We start from the raw sequence: 16,819 nt of genomic DNA, 5'->3' as shown, positions 1-16,819 counted from the left end.
CTTTTACTGGGTAGTTTACTGGAGCTAAGAGTCTTATGGAGTTTCCAGCCTGGACTGGCTTCAATCAGTGATCCTCAGATCTGTCTCCTTAGTAGTTAGGATTACAGGCATGAGCCACTGGCCCCTGGGTCTTATTTTTTATTTTATTTATTTATTTATTTTTTTGCCAGTTGTGGGGCTTGAATTCAGGGCCTGAGCACTGTCCTTGGGCTTTTCTCAAGGCTAGAGCTCTACCCTTGAGCCACAGCACCACTTCCAGGTTTTTTCTATGTATGTGATGCCAAGGAATCAAACCCTGGTATTTTTGCATGCTAGGTAAGCACTCTACCACTAGGCCAAACTCCCAGCCCTAGCATTGATTTTTAAAAAGAATTCTTTTTATTAGATATTAGCCATCCTAACTATGTTAAGCCAGTTTGTAAAAACTACTTCAACTGGGTGCTGATGGTATAATCCTAGCTGTTGGGAGGCTAAGATCTGATAATTGCAGTTCAAAGATAGTCCAAGCTGGTAACAATGTTCAAGTAGTGTATCCACTACTGGATGGATGTAAATGTAACCGCTTTGTATATCACCCAGACAATAAAAAAAAAACAAATAGTCAAAGTGAATGAAAATAAAATCTGAGACATAATTCTACTCTGCAAAAAAAAAAAACAAAAAAAAAAAAAACAAAAAACAAAAAACCAAAGATAGTCCAAAAGAAAAATCTATATGAGCAAAAAAGCCAAGTGAGTAAGCAAAGCCCTGCCTGAGTACTGGGCACACACATTTTTTTTTATTATTTTTCTTTTATTGTCGGGGGGATATAAAGAGGGGTTACAGTTACATTTGCCAGGTCATAGGTGCATTACTTCTCACACATTGATACCCTTTCTCATACCCCATCTCCCTCCCCTCATCCCCTCTCAACCATCTTGTTCCCCCCCTTCCCTTTCCTATTTCAAACAAATAAAGGTATATATAGTATACCAGGTAACTTATAAAGTCAGATACAGTAACAATATGAGATTAACCAATGGGCAAAAAAAGAGAAGAGAAATAACATAGTATATCAAGAACAATGATCACACAAAAGATAAAGCTCTTGTTAAACATAAGAAGGGATATCAATGTGTGAGAAGATAAAGCTCTTGTTTTTCTTACTAAATTTTAAAGTTATTTATTTACTTTCTTCTTTTTTTTTTTTTTTTTTGCCAGTCCTGGGGCTTAACCTAAGAGCCTGTGCACTGTCCTTGGGATTTCTCAAGGCTAGAGCTCTACCACTTGAGCCACAGCACCACTTCTAGCTTTTTTTGTTTTAATGTATGTGGTACCGAGGAATCGAACCCAGGTCTTCGTGCATGCTAGGCAAGCACTCTACCATTAGGCCAAACTCCCAGCCGCTAAATGTTTTCAGTAGGTAATAACATGTTTTGTTATCCCTCAAATTATGCAGTTTATTGCTAAATTTAATGTTAAATTTTTAAGATTTGAATACAATAATCATCCTATTTTGCCATGACTCCTGAGGGCTTTTGAAATAATCTCATTAATCCATTCAAAAAGCAATCTCCTTTTAGGATATATACATTCCTTAGTGATGCGTAATATTAGAAACTTAAGACCATCATTTCAAGTTAAACATTTTGCAAATTAAAAAATATTCAGTATCATTTTATAAACACAGTGGGCAATTGCTGGGATATAAGTAATGTCACAACATTATATTTGGTCAAAGTAAATATCTCTCAGTGAGTTTGGCTTTGCATTATAATGTAGCCCTTAATGAACTGAAAAGGGAAAGTGAAATGTGGTGCATTTGGTTTTATTGTTTGGTACTTACAACTGGTTTATGTCCCTAGAACTCATTTATGCTGAGGACCAGAATATCTTATACCTGATCCTGATCTTGAACTGATTTAATAGTAATAGCCTTGGGCTGAGAGTTTAATCTTTCCAATAATTGCTCATAGGATAGAAAAATATCACTTAGTATTTTGGACATTTGTACGTACAGCTGCCTAACATTAACAAATAATTTGGACATTTTGAGGGCCTGGGCTACTTCTGGCCTCTTTTATCCTTGGTACTTGGAATGGCTTAGGTCATTCCTGTTTATGCTAGGAGCTATGACTACTTCTCTGACTTTAGAAAGGTATACTAGCCTTGGAAGAAAGGCCTTTATTTTTATTTTCCAACTCTACTGGGGTCTTGCTTTTTGTGCTTTATGTAATTCTGTGAAAGGTGAAAAAATATTTTTGCATTACGTTATTGTTTCTTATCATTTCCGATAATCTATAATGATCACCAAAAGACCATAAGACCACATATATATGCATTCACATGATATATGAAATATTAATTTAATTATGAAATCTATTCTTTAAATTTCTAAAAATATTGCTTAAAAATGTATATTACTGAAATTGTTTCTGGGCCCTGCTAGCATCACAAGTATAAAGATTGAAAAAGTCCTTCATGAACTCACACTCCCATGACTACTGCACTTCACCTTCTAAAGGCACTAGTGTCTTGATTGACTTGGTGTGTTCAAGCATTGAAAACTGTAAACTTCTTAGATACTGCTATAGCCCATCTAACCGTGATACCTGTCCTAGTCCTGAGACCATGTGCTTTACAAGCAGGATGATGTGCAGTGATACTCTTTTTCTTTCAGTTGGTGAGTTTGTAAGCGATGCCCTGCTCGTTCCTGACAAGTGCAAATTCTTACACCAGGAGCGGATGGATGTTTGTGAGACCCACCTTCACTGGCACACTGTCGCCAAAGAGGTAATGGTCTTAAGATTTCCTAGGCATGAACTTGAGTCGTTTTGAGAGCATTTTGAAGCAACAGATTGTTGATAACTTATGTTTCTATAAAGAGAAAAAAAACCACAACCCACCCACAGATTTTTTAATAGATTTTATTTTGCATAGCAGTTTTAAGTTCACAGTGGAAGCAAACAGAAACTAGAGCATTTTCGTACTCTGTCCACACAAGTGCTCAAGTCATGAATATTTCCATGGACTCAAAAGTATGATTCCACTAAGATTCATTATGTTTGTGCTGTTTTATAATTACAATATAACCTTTACTGGGTATAACCTTGAAATATAATTTTTAAACTATTTTTTATTGTTTTCTTTTACCACTCAGAAGTTTGTATTGTTTTATTTTATTTTTTCCATCTCAGCTAACTGTGGGTGATATAGCAGAGGAACAGAGATTGAGTTTGTAGACTTCCCCATGGAAGTTGCAGTCAAGACTGTTTTTAATTTATACCACCCAACTTGATTTTCAACAAGCCAAACTGCCTCCTTCATTTTTTCTCCCCAGGAGATCAGCCTGTAGAACCAAATCCAACCCTTTGCTAACTTTTGCTTTTGGTGGAATCATAAAACTCTGTAAAAACATCAACAGAACATAACCATTTTGTGGAATTATCATTGCCCTGGAAATTTCTCTGTCCCTTGAACAGAAAGTTTTTCTCCTAAACAGTTTAGATGTACTGTAATTTAATTTTGGCCGTATGGTGAAATAATTTTCCAATAATTCGGGTTCTATGTATCTCTTAGATGATCTTGATAGGTTCAATTTTGTACTCAGTTTCCTCCCCAGGAACATGAGATATGAGATTTTTAAAAAATTATATTTCAGAGACGAAGTGCTATTGACATGCAGTGGCTATTTTTGGGGAAATTTGTTAAATATTCTATCTTGATCAAGTGTCCGTTCCCCTACCTTACCTCTCCAGTAAATTATCCAATTCAAAATGCCCAAAATATTAGGGACTTAAAAACTCTGTTGTAGTTCAACTTAACCATATAGAGTAATCTTAACATAGGCAGAAAAAACATTCATTTAACATTATCATTATTTTTGGTTTTTATATGAGACTATATTTTTAATCAGTTAAAATAAAATAGGGTTTTCTTTATATAAAAGTTTGTTTTGCAGGCTGAAAAGCTTGTTGAGCATTGAAGCCAACAACTGCTTAATTTGAATCCCAGCTCCCCATCTGATATAATAACCTCATTTTTCTAAGTTTTCAAGAGAAAATTTTTTCTCTACTAGAATATATAAATGGCTGATAACTATGAGCAATACATCCTGTAATGTTTTCAGTGTTTACCTATGTGTGTTGAATGGTTCATCTTTGCTTTGTCACAGTAGATCACTACTGACTTCTCTGTTAGTTCAGATTTGTACAATTTTAGTAAATCCCCGGGAATAAAAAAGATTGAAGAAGAAATCTCTGCTGACTTGCAAGATATGATTGGTAGTGGCTACAGAGGATGATTTCTTCTCTTCCTGGAATTGTTACTCTGGGAAGTGAGTCAGGAGACTTGGATGTCTTGAATTTAAACAGATCCAAAGGGAGAGAAACATCTGGACTGGAGGTGGGAGTGGGTTGAGGTTGTATCAGGAACGTCCATAAATTCCTGCTATATCAATAAAGTTAGCAAGCATAGATTCTCTCATAAGTGCATCCTGCATCTACCTCTTTACCTCTGTTGTATAATGTGTTTTTGTGAAATTATCTATGCAAAAGACCTTTCTGAAATGCATTCAAAAAGCAAACAGTCTTTTCCCTTGTAAGGTTAGCCCCTAATATGTTGAGTCTCTGTGTTAATTGTTCTATTGAGGTGTTTTTTTTTTTTTACACTGAAGCTCCTCCATGCTGTTCCCTCTCTGCTCTCCCCTGCCCTTTGTAGACCTGCAGTGAGAAGAGCACCAACTTGCATGACTATGGCATGTTGCTGCCCTGTGGAATTGACAAGTTCCGAGGAGTGGAGTTTGTGTGCTGCCCACTGGCTGAAGACAGTGAGAATGTTGACTCTGCTGATGCAGAAGAGGATGACTCAGATGTCTGGTGGGGCGGAGCAGACACAGATTATGCAGATGGAAGGTAAGGTGCCCTCTGTGTTGGATTATATAGATGCCATAAGCATCATAGGCATAAGGTTTCTTCTATAAATGGACTTTTTTAGAGCGTACCCCCCAAAAAATCTCTGTTCACTCCTGTCCAAGTTTCCTGTTGGGGGAAAAATACCTTAACTTTGAAGTTCTGGTATGATGATGGTGCACTATTTGATTTTTTTGATGTGATTGATCAACTGGCATGGAGTTGATTTTATCTATCTTACTTTAATCTCATAAATAAAGATCAAAATGCCACTCAGATTATAGCGGTGCTGGTAGTTCTAACAGAGAGTTGCAATCTGAAGTAAATCACATAATTCTGTGCTGATCTATAAAATATTGTTTAGGCACTTTTCTCAGATTATTAACTCCATGTAAACTTTTTGTTAAGGATGAGGTGGGGCCTGGATCAAGAGTGTAATCACTACTACCTAGGGGGAGAGGTCTGGGAAATTAGGATTGGAGTCCAACCTTGATAACAAATAAGTTTGTCAGACGCCATCTTCACAGATGGAGTGGCATGTCATTCCTAGTGACATGGGGAAGCCTAAGTAGTAGGGTCACTGTCCAGGAAGGTTCAAGAATAAATTGAAACCCTACCTCAGAAAATAACGAGTGCAAAATAGGACTGGATGTATACTCAAGTGGTAAATTGACTACCAAAGAGTAAGATCTTGAGTTCAGTCCCCAGTACTGTGAAAAAAAATTAGTTAATTAAAACAAAATAAAATTTAGTTATCCTTAAGGACCATAGGTAGAAGAACTCATGATATGTTTCCTAAAGTTCTTTAACTGTCTTCATTTTTGTGATCTATAAGAACATGTCCTTTGCCTTTTTTTCCTTTGGGATCTTAACCCTTACAGTCCGGATTCTTATTTTTAGTGGAGGATATGCATCTATGTCCAAATCACTCAAGTAGAATTTTCAGATTAGAACTAACAGATGTCTTAGCTTTATTACAAGCTTTGCCATCACCCAAATGTGAGGGTTTCTATTTTTTTCCTCCCATGTCTTATCAGATGTTTCCTACTGATGATACCATCTAGGTGTCTTGGGCTCTCTTTTTCCTCCATCAAAGAAGTATGAGGCAGGAAAATTTGAAACAGAGGAAAATTGTATTTGAAAATGAGAGTAGGAAACCAAAGAAGATGTGTATAGCAGCTTCTTGGCTATTGGTGATTTACTATAATCCCCCAGCTGGGAGTTCTGTGTGGGAAGTTACTTAATGGTTCTGAAGGTCTAAACACCTGCTTCTCAGCAAGAAGAAGAGTATAGAGATTTCTAGCATCAAGACAGTGAGGAAGGGACTCAGAATTTGATAGCCTACTTTTGGTGTTTATGGAGTCCCCTTTTTCCCTTCTGGGCAAGTCTCCTCTGTTCTGGCATCTAAGGGAGAGGCACCTGTCCTCTGCTTGTCTGCAGGGTCATCAGGGTTGTTGTCTTTGCCAGGGCCACTGTCCTGTAGGAAGAAGTGGAGTTGTCTTTGCTGGCCACTCCCTCTCCCTATCCGTCTAGTTGTTTTAGTTTTCAGGTTTTTTTGTTTTTGTTTTTGTTTTTGTTTTTCTCCTGTGATTCTGTAGTCCTCTACCTCTCAGTTGAAACCCTAGCTGGCCTCAGGGAAAAGGAGTGTTAGTCAGGAGGGAAGTCAGGTTCCCCCAGGTACAGGATAATTGGTTGAGTGGTTCCTAGTGGATCTTCATGTGGGTGGGGTTTCATTTCCATAACCGTCAGGAGCTTATGAGCCTCCAAGCCAGAGGAAAGAAACTGAGTGGCTGAAGTGGCCACTGGCTAATGATCCAAAGTCCCATTATGACCAGGGCTGGTCCCAGAAAGGGGAAGAGCCATAGCCTCCGATTCCAAAGCCCTACCCAAGAGCTGCCTGCCAACCTGCTTGAGGCTTTTTCTAGAAGGTCTTGAGTATTCTGTTGGATTTGAGTATTTATTACATAAAAGCAACACTGATGCATTTCCAAACTGGACATTAAGTATAACGCACAGACCTGCACTATAATATTTCCTGACTTAAAGCATAAATTTTGTAAGAATACAGGAGGTTTTTTTGTTGTTGTTTTTGTTTTGTTTTACTACTTGAGCTTCAGCACCACTTCTGGCTTTTTCTATGTATGTGGTACCAAGGAATCGAACCAGGTCTTCGTGCATGCTAGGCAAGCACTCTGCCATTAGGCCAAACTCCTGGCCTTACAGGAGTTCTTTCTAGCTAGCAGCTTTTGCCTAAATTGATCAGGACTTGCCTTTAGTTAGTCAAACTCTTATGTATTCTCTCTTTACCAAGTCTTAAAAAAAAGAAAAAAAATCATACTCAGTGTCACTGAGTATTAATTCCATAGAATAAGAGGAAGAAAAGTGAAAAGCAAACTGTAGGCGAGCAGTGCTTATAAAGTTAATGTTTAAGCCCCCAACTCCCAGAGTGGGGAAACATCAGTGATGCAGGATTTGCTTCAGAGCCTTTTTTGTATAGAATTCATTATTTGAGTTCCTCATCATGGCTGGTCACCTAAATCTTGGTTAAATTTCTACTTCTGTGGGTAGAGTGTGTTGGTTCTTATTTAAACAGCTCTCAGTCACATTTAGATTTGAAAGTTTGAGTGACTTTTTAGACAAATTTGTGGCACTAGAACTCTAATCATATGATATCAATGTAACTGCTGTTATAAAAGGGAAACAAACATTCAGGTTGTACAGTGTACATTGGCCTTATGCTTTTGTGATACTTGATTTGCTAATTTCCCATGACTGAACTGATCATATACTAAATAAGAATATAGAATGGTGAGTAACCCAGGAAAGTTCCAAGGTAATAGATTTGTACTTCTGACTGTGTCAGTGTTGATGACCTGTCATTCATAATTCTTATAGATGGTACTTTCATTATTTTTTAAATTATTAGCATAAATGACACACACTTTCATCAGGTTCATAGTACCTAGATTTCTCTTTCTTAAGATAATGTAATTTTTATTGTTGTTGTTGTTTGGGTTTTTTTGGGGGGTGGGGCAGTCCTGGGGCTTGAACTCAGGGCCTGAGCACTGTCCTTGGGATTTCTCAAGGCCAGAGCTCTAACCGCTTAAGCCTTTTCTATGTATATGTGGTACTGAGGAATTGAACCCATGTCTTCGTGCATGCTACTCTACTACTAGGCCAAACTCCCTGCCTGTAGATTTCTCTTTCTTAGTCTTACCTTCTTCTTCCTCCTTATTTTTAATAGGTTTTAGTGGATTTCTTTATATTACCTATGTATCTATGTCATATTTATATTTTATACATTTAGTATATATAAAATATTCTTAAAGTATAAAATATATTTTAAGATATATATTATAAATATATAAAATATATGATGTGTACTTCTGTCATTCAACTCCCTTTGCACTCTGTTCTTTTCCTTCCCCTTCTATTGGTTCCACCAAATGTTCCCTATATACAACATGCATTATTATTATTATTAATTTAAGTTTATATTTTACATGCTACGTATGTCATTCTGAACTTGGTTTATCTCACTTAACATCCATTTTCCTGCACATAACATAATTTCATTATTCTTTAAGAGGCTTAAAATCAAAGTGGGAATGAAAGGTCTTTGCTTAGCTCTCTATTCCCTTTGAACACAGTTTTGTACATCTTGTAAAGCCTCTTTTTGGGTGGGGGGAGGAATAGATTTTAATAGGTTGTAATCTTCTCATCCTATACTCTTTCCAACTTTTTGACTTAATTGAAAACATCATCATCTCTTAAAAGGAACACTTAGTTGGTGGCTCCTTCTGTGCCTACAGCTCTTCTCATTACTGGAAATGGATCTATACGGCTTACTCTTCTGACCTTGAGTCCTTTGTTTATTTATTACTGTCATCAAGTAACTCCACATTCTTGGATATCAGTTTCCCTGATGATTCAGTCCTGTCTGTTTTCATTGTTATAAAAGCTGAATTACAGGATGTGTGTTTATGTATGTATGTTTTATTAACGTTTGTTTCTTCTCCACATGAAACAAAATACTGTGATCATAATGATAAGCTAAAGGACCTAGTTATACAGGATGATCTGGTCACCCTTTGCCTGTCTTCAGTGTTACCACTGTATAAGTTGCTTGTCAGCTGAAACGATGGTCCTCTTCATTTGTACATCAGGTACATCAGATACCTGCAATAAAGTTATCTATTGGATCTTTCCCTTTGAACTAATGCGCCCATAAGCTTTTAGCTTTGCCCTTCCTCTATGAACATGATCTCCTGATCCACACCCCAAACACTGATCATGTCGCACTGAGTTTCATCGCTCCCTCATGATCCTGATTCACACTTGCAGTCAGTCAATTATCTTTATTTCCATTCTTGTTTACCTCATGCCTCAATCCTCCTAACTTGGTTGAACTCAATGGAAATAGTTATTTCTATACATTTGACTGAAGAGCACAGACTTATTGGTATCCCTCATATTTTCTTTTTAGTAGTCCTGGGGTTTTTATAGTCCCATGCTTTTTGGAATACTTGCTTAACTAGTGTTCTACTTCTTATGCCATACCTCCACCTCAGCTTTTTGTTGGTCATTTTGGAGATGGAGCCTAGCAGACTTTTCTGCCCAGGCTTGCTTCAAACTTCAGTTCTCTGAATCTCAGTCAGCTGATTAGCTAGGATTATGGATGTGAGCCACCCAGCGCCTGGCAACATTTATACTGTCTAAATATACTTTTGCAAGTTTTTCTGGGAAAAATCAATTTCTCCCTTTAGTTACTTTTGAAGTTTTCTAAGTGATCACATCTAAGGTAACCCTACCAATGAGTTCCATTTTTTTATACATGTAGTAATATCATGTCTCGATTTGATGACATCATCTTCCACAGAGCAGTTGATTCAAGCCAACTCCATTCTCTTTAGTTCTAAGTATCATCCTCTTTCTAACGTACTAATACCCTTCCCTAGCCATCCAGCTAGGATTTCTGCAACGAGGCACCTGCCATTTGATAGGCATTCAGTACTTGTCTGTTTATTCAATATGTTTATTGAATAATTAATGGGTCTATCCTTTCTCAACATCCTTCTCACTTCCTCCATTTCTTCTGTCTGAACTCCTGATCACCACCCCACCCCATTCCTTTCTTGTCTCTACCTATGCCCGAATCCATCTATTTCATGAGCTGTGCCTTCCTGAATTCAGATTATCATTATCACTTATCACTTTCTATGACCACCACTGCATCATAGCGCCCCCCCCCAACTTCCCCTTTTACCTTTGTGGATTTTGTTGTTGTTTTTATTCCTCTTGGAATACATATATACCTTGATTTCAATTCTCATTACTTGGAATTAATGCTACTCTGCCAATTCCCTAGTTTCTTCCCAGCTAATTCATTCCCATGTAATATTCCTATTACACTTTCTTGCTTTTGACACTAGCTAAAATTTATTTGGTATTTTTTTTTTAACCCAAACAAAACTTCAGATTCTCCAGTAGGTCATTGAGAATTTTCAGAATTGCACCTTTTCTTTTTTTTTCTTTTTTGTTTTAAACATGTCCATCACTGTCTGTCCATACCTAATCATTTTACTTTATAATATTTGGCTTTTTAAAAATTCTAGGCTTTTATTCCCATTTATTCTGCTGCTTCTAATTTTTTTCTGTTTTATCAGGGATAACATGCAATGAAAATATATTGTGATTTGAAAAAAAGCATACATTTTAATGTTGAACTGAAAAAAAATACCTTGTCTTCACAAATACTTTGTATATTTATGCTGCTGCTATCATCTTATTGTATTCTTCTTGTAAGGCTTATTCATAGCCTTACATTAACTTCCATTTAGTTATACTGATTTCTCTTTTTATCTGCCAGATCAAGTCCAAACTACATATAGTTCATGTGTCTGGTGTATCTTGCACTTAAATGTTTGATAAATGTTAACCAATTGAATTACATATTTTTTCATAGCTCTTAACAGACTTTGTAGTCCATACTTGAATATAGAGTCATCCAACATCTTAGCAGTGAAATGTCACATAGAATTATACTACAAGCCACATATGTACTTTGACATTTTCTAATAGACAGTAAATATATGAAAACAAATAAGTTTAATGTAAACAAGATATTTCGTTTAATCCAAAGTGCCTCAAATATAATTTCAGCATGTAATCAATTAATCAGTACAGTTAATTATCGGGTATAATTATCAGATAGTTACCAGATATAATTTTACATAAATGATCAATATGAAAAGTTTGCATCCTGTTTTGCTTGTTTCTTTCATACTTGACCTTCCAAAACAGTTCTGTCTCCCCAGCCTGTCACCCAGTAGTAGAGATTGAAACTAGGAAGTTATACATACGAGGAAGGTTTTTACCACGGAGCTACGGTATCAGCACATAGTTTCACCCACATCACAATTCAGACTAAGTATATTTCAAGGGCTCAGTAGTTATATCTTGGGCAGTATCACTCTAGATGACTGACATTTCCTGTTACTGTTTGTCTTTCCATTGAAAACAAATGGCTATCTAGCCCAGTTCATTATAAGAATGAACTTCTTTTTTGTTTTTGGTCATGGGACTTGAACTCTGGGCCTGGGCACTGTCCCTGAGTTCTTCAGCTAAAGGCTATTGCCCTAGCCCTCGAGCCACAGTACCACTTCTAGTTTTCTTGTAGTTAATTGGAGATAGGAGTCTTACTGACTTCAAGCCCCAGGTGCGGGGGAGGGGAGGGGTGGAATGCCAAGACCATGAGAAGCGTTATCATTTCGTCTTAGCTTTTCCTGTTGGTACTGCTTTCATATCTTTATTTCATTGAATAAAATAGAATAAATGAAGTTATAATGACCAATAGGATTCATATCTATTGTGGAGGGTTTTTTTTGTGTATAAAAAGTACATTCTATATTGGCTTTCTTATTTGCGCTAGCAATTTGTTTTTATTCTCTATGGTCAAGTTAGAGCTCTTTAATAAAAATAACTATTAATAGTAATTTCAGAAAGTTGAAGTTGTCTGTCATGAAACTGGCTAAATACTATTAGCTGTTGGAAAACATTATATGATTTAAGAATTGAGCAAATGGAGTAGCTGGTATTTCTCAGCTGGGTGTTATTTCTGTTCAAGAGACCTTTGGGGATGTCACATGAGGGTGAAGAGTTAGAATGAGGATGCTTTACATTTTGTGAGTAGAGCTAGAAACATTGCTTGCTTCTTACTAACCGCCTCACAGTGCTCAGGGCAGCCCTGCAACAAAGGCTATTGTGCTGAGGTTGAATAACTGATGTAGACATTTCTCTAACATTGGAACTCTAGAGAAATTGCTGTATTCTAAGACAATCTTCCATTAAGGTTTGGCTTCTCTCTGATTTTCTTTTTTTTTCTTCATATATTTTTATTGTAATTAAATTGTTACATTATAATCACCAGATAGAAGGTACATTACTACATAAATATTGATACCCTTTCTCATTTCATGGTCCCCATTTCCCTCCCCCTCCCCCCACTCATCTTGATTTCCCCCTTCCCTATCCTATTTCAAATAACCAATTAAGCATATATAAAATATATCAGATAACAAGGTGAAATATTGTAACAATATGAGATAACCAAGGGACAGCAAAAAGAGATGAGAGATAGCATAGTACATTAAGGACAACAATCATTCATTATATGGCTTTTGTATCTATATCCTGGAGGTCCTTACATTTAGTGTCATACTATATGGCCTTATGTATCTAGATTTTGTTCTATTGTGAATCTCTGCTAGGAGAGCCCAAGGCTGCTACTGATTATGACAAATGAGGGAAACCATTGAGCCTATGTTCCTTTGAGTCTGGCTTACTTCACTTAATATGATTTTTTCTAAGTCTTTCCATTTCCTTACAAACGGGGTAATATCGTTCTTTCTGACAGCAGCATAGAATTCCATTGTGTATAAATACCACATCTTGCTGATCCACTCATCAACGGAGGGACATCTGGGTTGATTCCATATCTTTGCTATGATAAATAGTGCTGCAATGAACATCGTTGTTCTATTCACTCTGATTATCTATGAACAGAGAAGCAGACATTGAGAGCCTACCTCTTCACTGTAATTTTTTTCTAGATAGAAATCAAAACAAACTTCCTAATTGCATCAAAGCTAAAAATGTCAAAATATTGAAAAGCAGTGAAACTTAATTCAGACTCCTGATTTTCACCTAATTATTTCATTAATTCCAGTCATTATATCAAATATTTTCCATCTTGTTGCTATCCTTACTGTCCATTTTTTGCTACATTGAAATAATAACTTTTTTCCTAGAACAGATTAAATATATTTTGAAATATGTAAGACTTTATCTTTATACAAAATATTTGTCCGTTACATGTAGTTCGAACAATGTTCAAACCTGAAAGAGTGGTGTTCAGCTGTAATTCTAGATACTTAGGAGGTAAAGGTAGTAGGATAATGGTTTGAAGCCAGCGGAAAGAAGTTAGTGGGAGAGCCTATCTGAAAACCAATGGGTAAGATTCAGGGAATGACTCAAGTGTTAGAGCACTTGGTTAGCAAGTCAAACTACTATCTTTAGTACTACATTATAAATAACTAAATAACATTTAAAGTATAAATTTTGAGGATTCGAGTCAAGAAAATTGCTTATTATTTGGCCTACTTTTAGCCTAATTGTTAGGCATAGTGGCACACTTCTGTAATGCCAGCTATTTAGGAGACAGAAATCGAAAGGTCACAAGTTAGAGACCAGCCTGGGAAAATTTTAACAGCAATCTTACCTCAGAAATGATATGCAAACGAAAAGGATTGAGGGGGGGCTGGGAGTTTAGTCTACTGGTAGAGTGCCTCACTTGCACGAAGACCTAGATTCCTGTCCTTTATACTACATACATGGAAAAAAAACTCGAAGTGGTAGAGCAATAGCCTTGAGAAAGCCCAATGACTGTTCAGACCCTGAGTTCAAGCTCCAGGCAGGATTGGGGGGGGGGGAAGGACTGGGGCTTAACTGAAGTGGTAGAGAACTTGTCTAGCAAAAATAAGACTCCTTGATCCAATCGTTGGTACTGCAAATTAAAAATGTAAAATGGATGGATAGATAGATACATACATACATACATACATTGATACATAGATACATAGATACATAGACAGATATAGATAGACAGAGGGTAGGGACTTGACTTCAATCTTCATCTCTTCTCATAGTCCTTTGATTGTGGCTAAAATACATTTTTCCCATTTTTAACAGTATGCACGTGTGTTTTCTATTTATTAGCTCTATGATTATCTCTTCAATTATGCTAATTGAGCCTTCAAAATTTGTCCATCTGCCTCATGGCTGTCAGACTTGCTTTTGATGCTATGATCAGCAGAGGGGGCAGATTTTTGATTAGTTTATCTTGATTCTTTCAGTCAGCATAGATGGCCTTGGCTAAGGCTGCATTTGTGCTTGGCAGTATGCTAGGTATAATCAAAAGCCCGTTTCATTATGTTCTCTGTATCCCAAGAGCTTTTCTCAAAAATCATACCAGGTAGTATCGTAGAGGATGCATTTCACAATTATATTTTTTGGAGTTCCCGAGAACTTCTCATTCTGTTAAGTAGGAAATTTCACACATAATATCTTCTAGTTCTCCAGGATTTATGAAGTATCCTACTTTCATGTAGGTCAGTATTTATAAAAAATTGTGACATTCTGTATTGAAAATTAGATTAGAAAAAGAAGAATGCTTTCGTTAGTCATACAATTTCTTAAGTGTATGAAATTCTTTCAGTAGATAATCTTTCAGCTTCTTTTCTGCCTTGCATTTTAAGAAAGCTATAATACATTCCCAAGAGAGAGGTAAAAAAATACCAACTTTAGAAGCCACAAGCAAATCGAGATAAATGAAAGCCATAAATTTTTGTCAGTGGATGGGTCGAGTAAAAATGGATTTGATGAAACAGCTTATGGCTTTGAGAAGTGACTGTCTGGCTTGGTAGATTCTGGCACTGTGTGAGACCATCTGACTATTGTACTGAAATAAAGGGGCTAATTTAGAAATGATGAATAGGAGAATAACAGGAGCTTGCATTCCTCTCTTGAGCAAAATGATTGCTAATTCTGAAGTCTTACTAGAAATGCTGAATTTCTGTATTTAATAAACTTGGGTCAGGTCGATGTCAAGAAGAAAAACAAAAACAAATTCAATGAACTTAACCAGATTATAGACTGAAGCCAAATCATGGGATTTGTTTTGGTTTTAAACCAGGTAGTGGCTAGAAGAGATGCCATCGCAGTGCAGGCCTTATCATCTGGTATACATTGGACAATGAAACTATGTATGCTTGAGACCTGGGGACACAGATCCCTAGTAACAGTGAGGAGTCCTCACACAGCACACTCATAAGAATGATTTGAGGTGTTTCTGTTTTCTATTATTAGCAATTTTAAGCCATTGATACAAGGACTCCTCTGAACTTCAGGTTTTTTCTCTTTTCTTTCCTTCCTTCCTTCCTTCCTTCCTTCCTTCCTTCCTTCCTTCCTTCCTTCCTTCCTTCCTTCCTTCCTTCCTTCCTTCCTTCCTTCTTCCTGGGTCATGGGGCTTGAACTTGGCCTAGGTGCTGTCCCTGAGCTCTTCAGGTCAAGGCTACCACTCTACCCTCAAGCCAAGCCCCACTTCCGGTTTCCTAGAGGTTCATTGGAGATAAGAATCTCAGGTTCTTTTGGGCCTTAGGCTGGCTTTGAACCTTGATCCTCCGATCACATCCTCCTGAGTAGCTAGGATTACAGTTGTGAGCTCCTGTGCCCGGCTTGACTTCAGATTTTCTAGTCTATACAATAGTAGGAAAATGTAGACTTGTGATTTTAACAATTCTGGCTTGACAACAATGTTGGATATCTAGATGTTGTCATCTTTATTGTAAAACCCCTTTGTTTATTTCAGATTTTACTGTCATAAGTAAAAATGACCTTTTTAAAGTTTAGCCAGCAACAGTAGGACACACATGTAATTCATGTTATTTTGGAGTCACTAATAGGATTGTAATTTGAGTCCAGCCTAGGACAAAGTTTAGCAAGACCTTTTCTCATAAACAAGCCAGGTTGGGGTTGGAGGAATGGCTCAGTTGGTAGAGTACTGGCCAGTGGGTGAGAGCATCAAGTACATAGTTCTAGTCCCAGTCTTGGGCCTAAAAACAAAAGGCTATATTTTCAGGAGCCCTCTTATAAAATGTGAAATTGTAGATGATGAACTATCTCCATTGAGCTGAAGGCAATCCCCAGAGCTTATACAAATGGGTAAGGAAAGAAAATACTTGTTGGTAAATAAGATGACCTTTGCTTCAAAAGTATCTTTGAAGATGAAAAGTGTGCTTTAATATACTTGAGTATGTGTCTTTACTTCTAACATGGGAAAAAATGCTGTAACTTGATGACAGTGTTTTCTTTCAGAACTAGTATAGATGAGGAAACATAAAGAACTGGTTAAACCTGTAGGGTTGTGAGGTCACGGTCATTGTGACGCTGATGGGTTTTCAGTCAAATCATTGTTTCACCTGTTGTCTTATGGGTATTATATTATGTTCCTTTAGGGAAAACAAAATAGGTTTTTTTTAAAAGTATAGGACTTATAATTATAATCAATAATAACAGATGAGTTCTTAAGCTCTTTTGTCCTTGATGAGATTGAGAAATTTTTAGAGTCTATTTTGGTAGTAAAATAACTAAGGCATTCTTATTTTCATTAATTTAAACATGTGAGTGATTTTTTAATTTACACATGCAAAATACTAAAATACTTGATTTGCTATAACTGGAAAATGACTATAAAACTAAGGTAGAATTAATTGGGCCCTTTTGGACATTTTAAATTGAAATTTAATAGCTTTTCAAATAACACTGAAATCTTCCTACTTTCAGCTTTGAACTTATGTTTCAGAGCCAGCAGT

At 36.6% G+C, this 16,819-nt stretch overlaps 1 protein-coding gene across 7 annotated transcripts in view; it reads left to right on the top strand.

The window, feature by feature from the left end:
• Window positions 1-16,819, top strand: part of App (amyloid beta precursor protein) — a 199,155-nt gene that overhangs the window by 77,222 nt on the left and 105,114 nt on the right. For all 7 annotated transcript variants that reach the window (XM_090348296.1, XM_090348278.1, XM_090348304.1 and 4 more), the window contains exons 4-5: window positions 2,660-2,772; window positions 4,699-4,892. In XM_090348296.1, coding sequence (XP_090204422.1) covers window positions 2,660-2,772; window positions 4,699-4,892 — 307 coding nt within the window. The remainder of the gene's footprint in view (window positions 1-2,659; window positions 2,773-4,698; window positions 4,893-16,819) is intronic.

The sequence above is a fragment of the Megascapheus bottae genome, chromosome 1, assembly GCF_031878675.1.
Source record: "Megascapheus bottae isolate mThoBot1 chromosome 1, mThoBot2.hap1, whole genome shotgun sequence".
Classification (NCBI taxonomy): domain Eukaryota; kingdom Metazoa; phylum Chordata; class Mammalia; order Rodentia; family Geomyidae; genus Megascapheus; species Megascapheus bottae.
The sequence above is the reverse complement of the archived record's forward strand: the minus strand, read 5'-3'. Positions and strand labels throughout refer to the sequence as shown.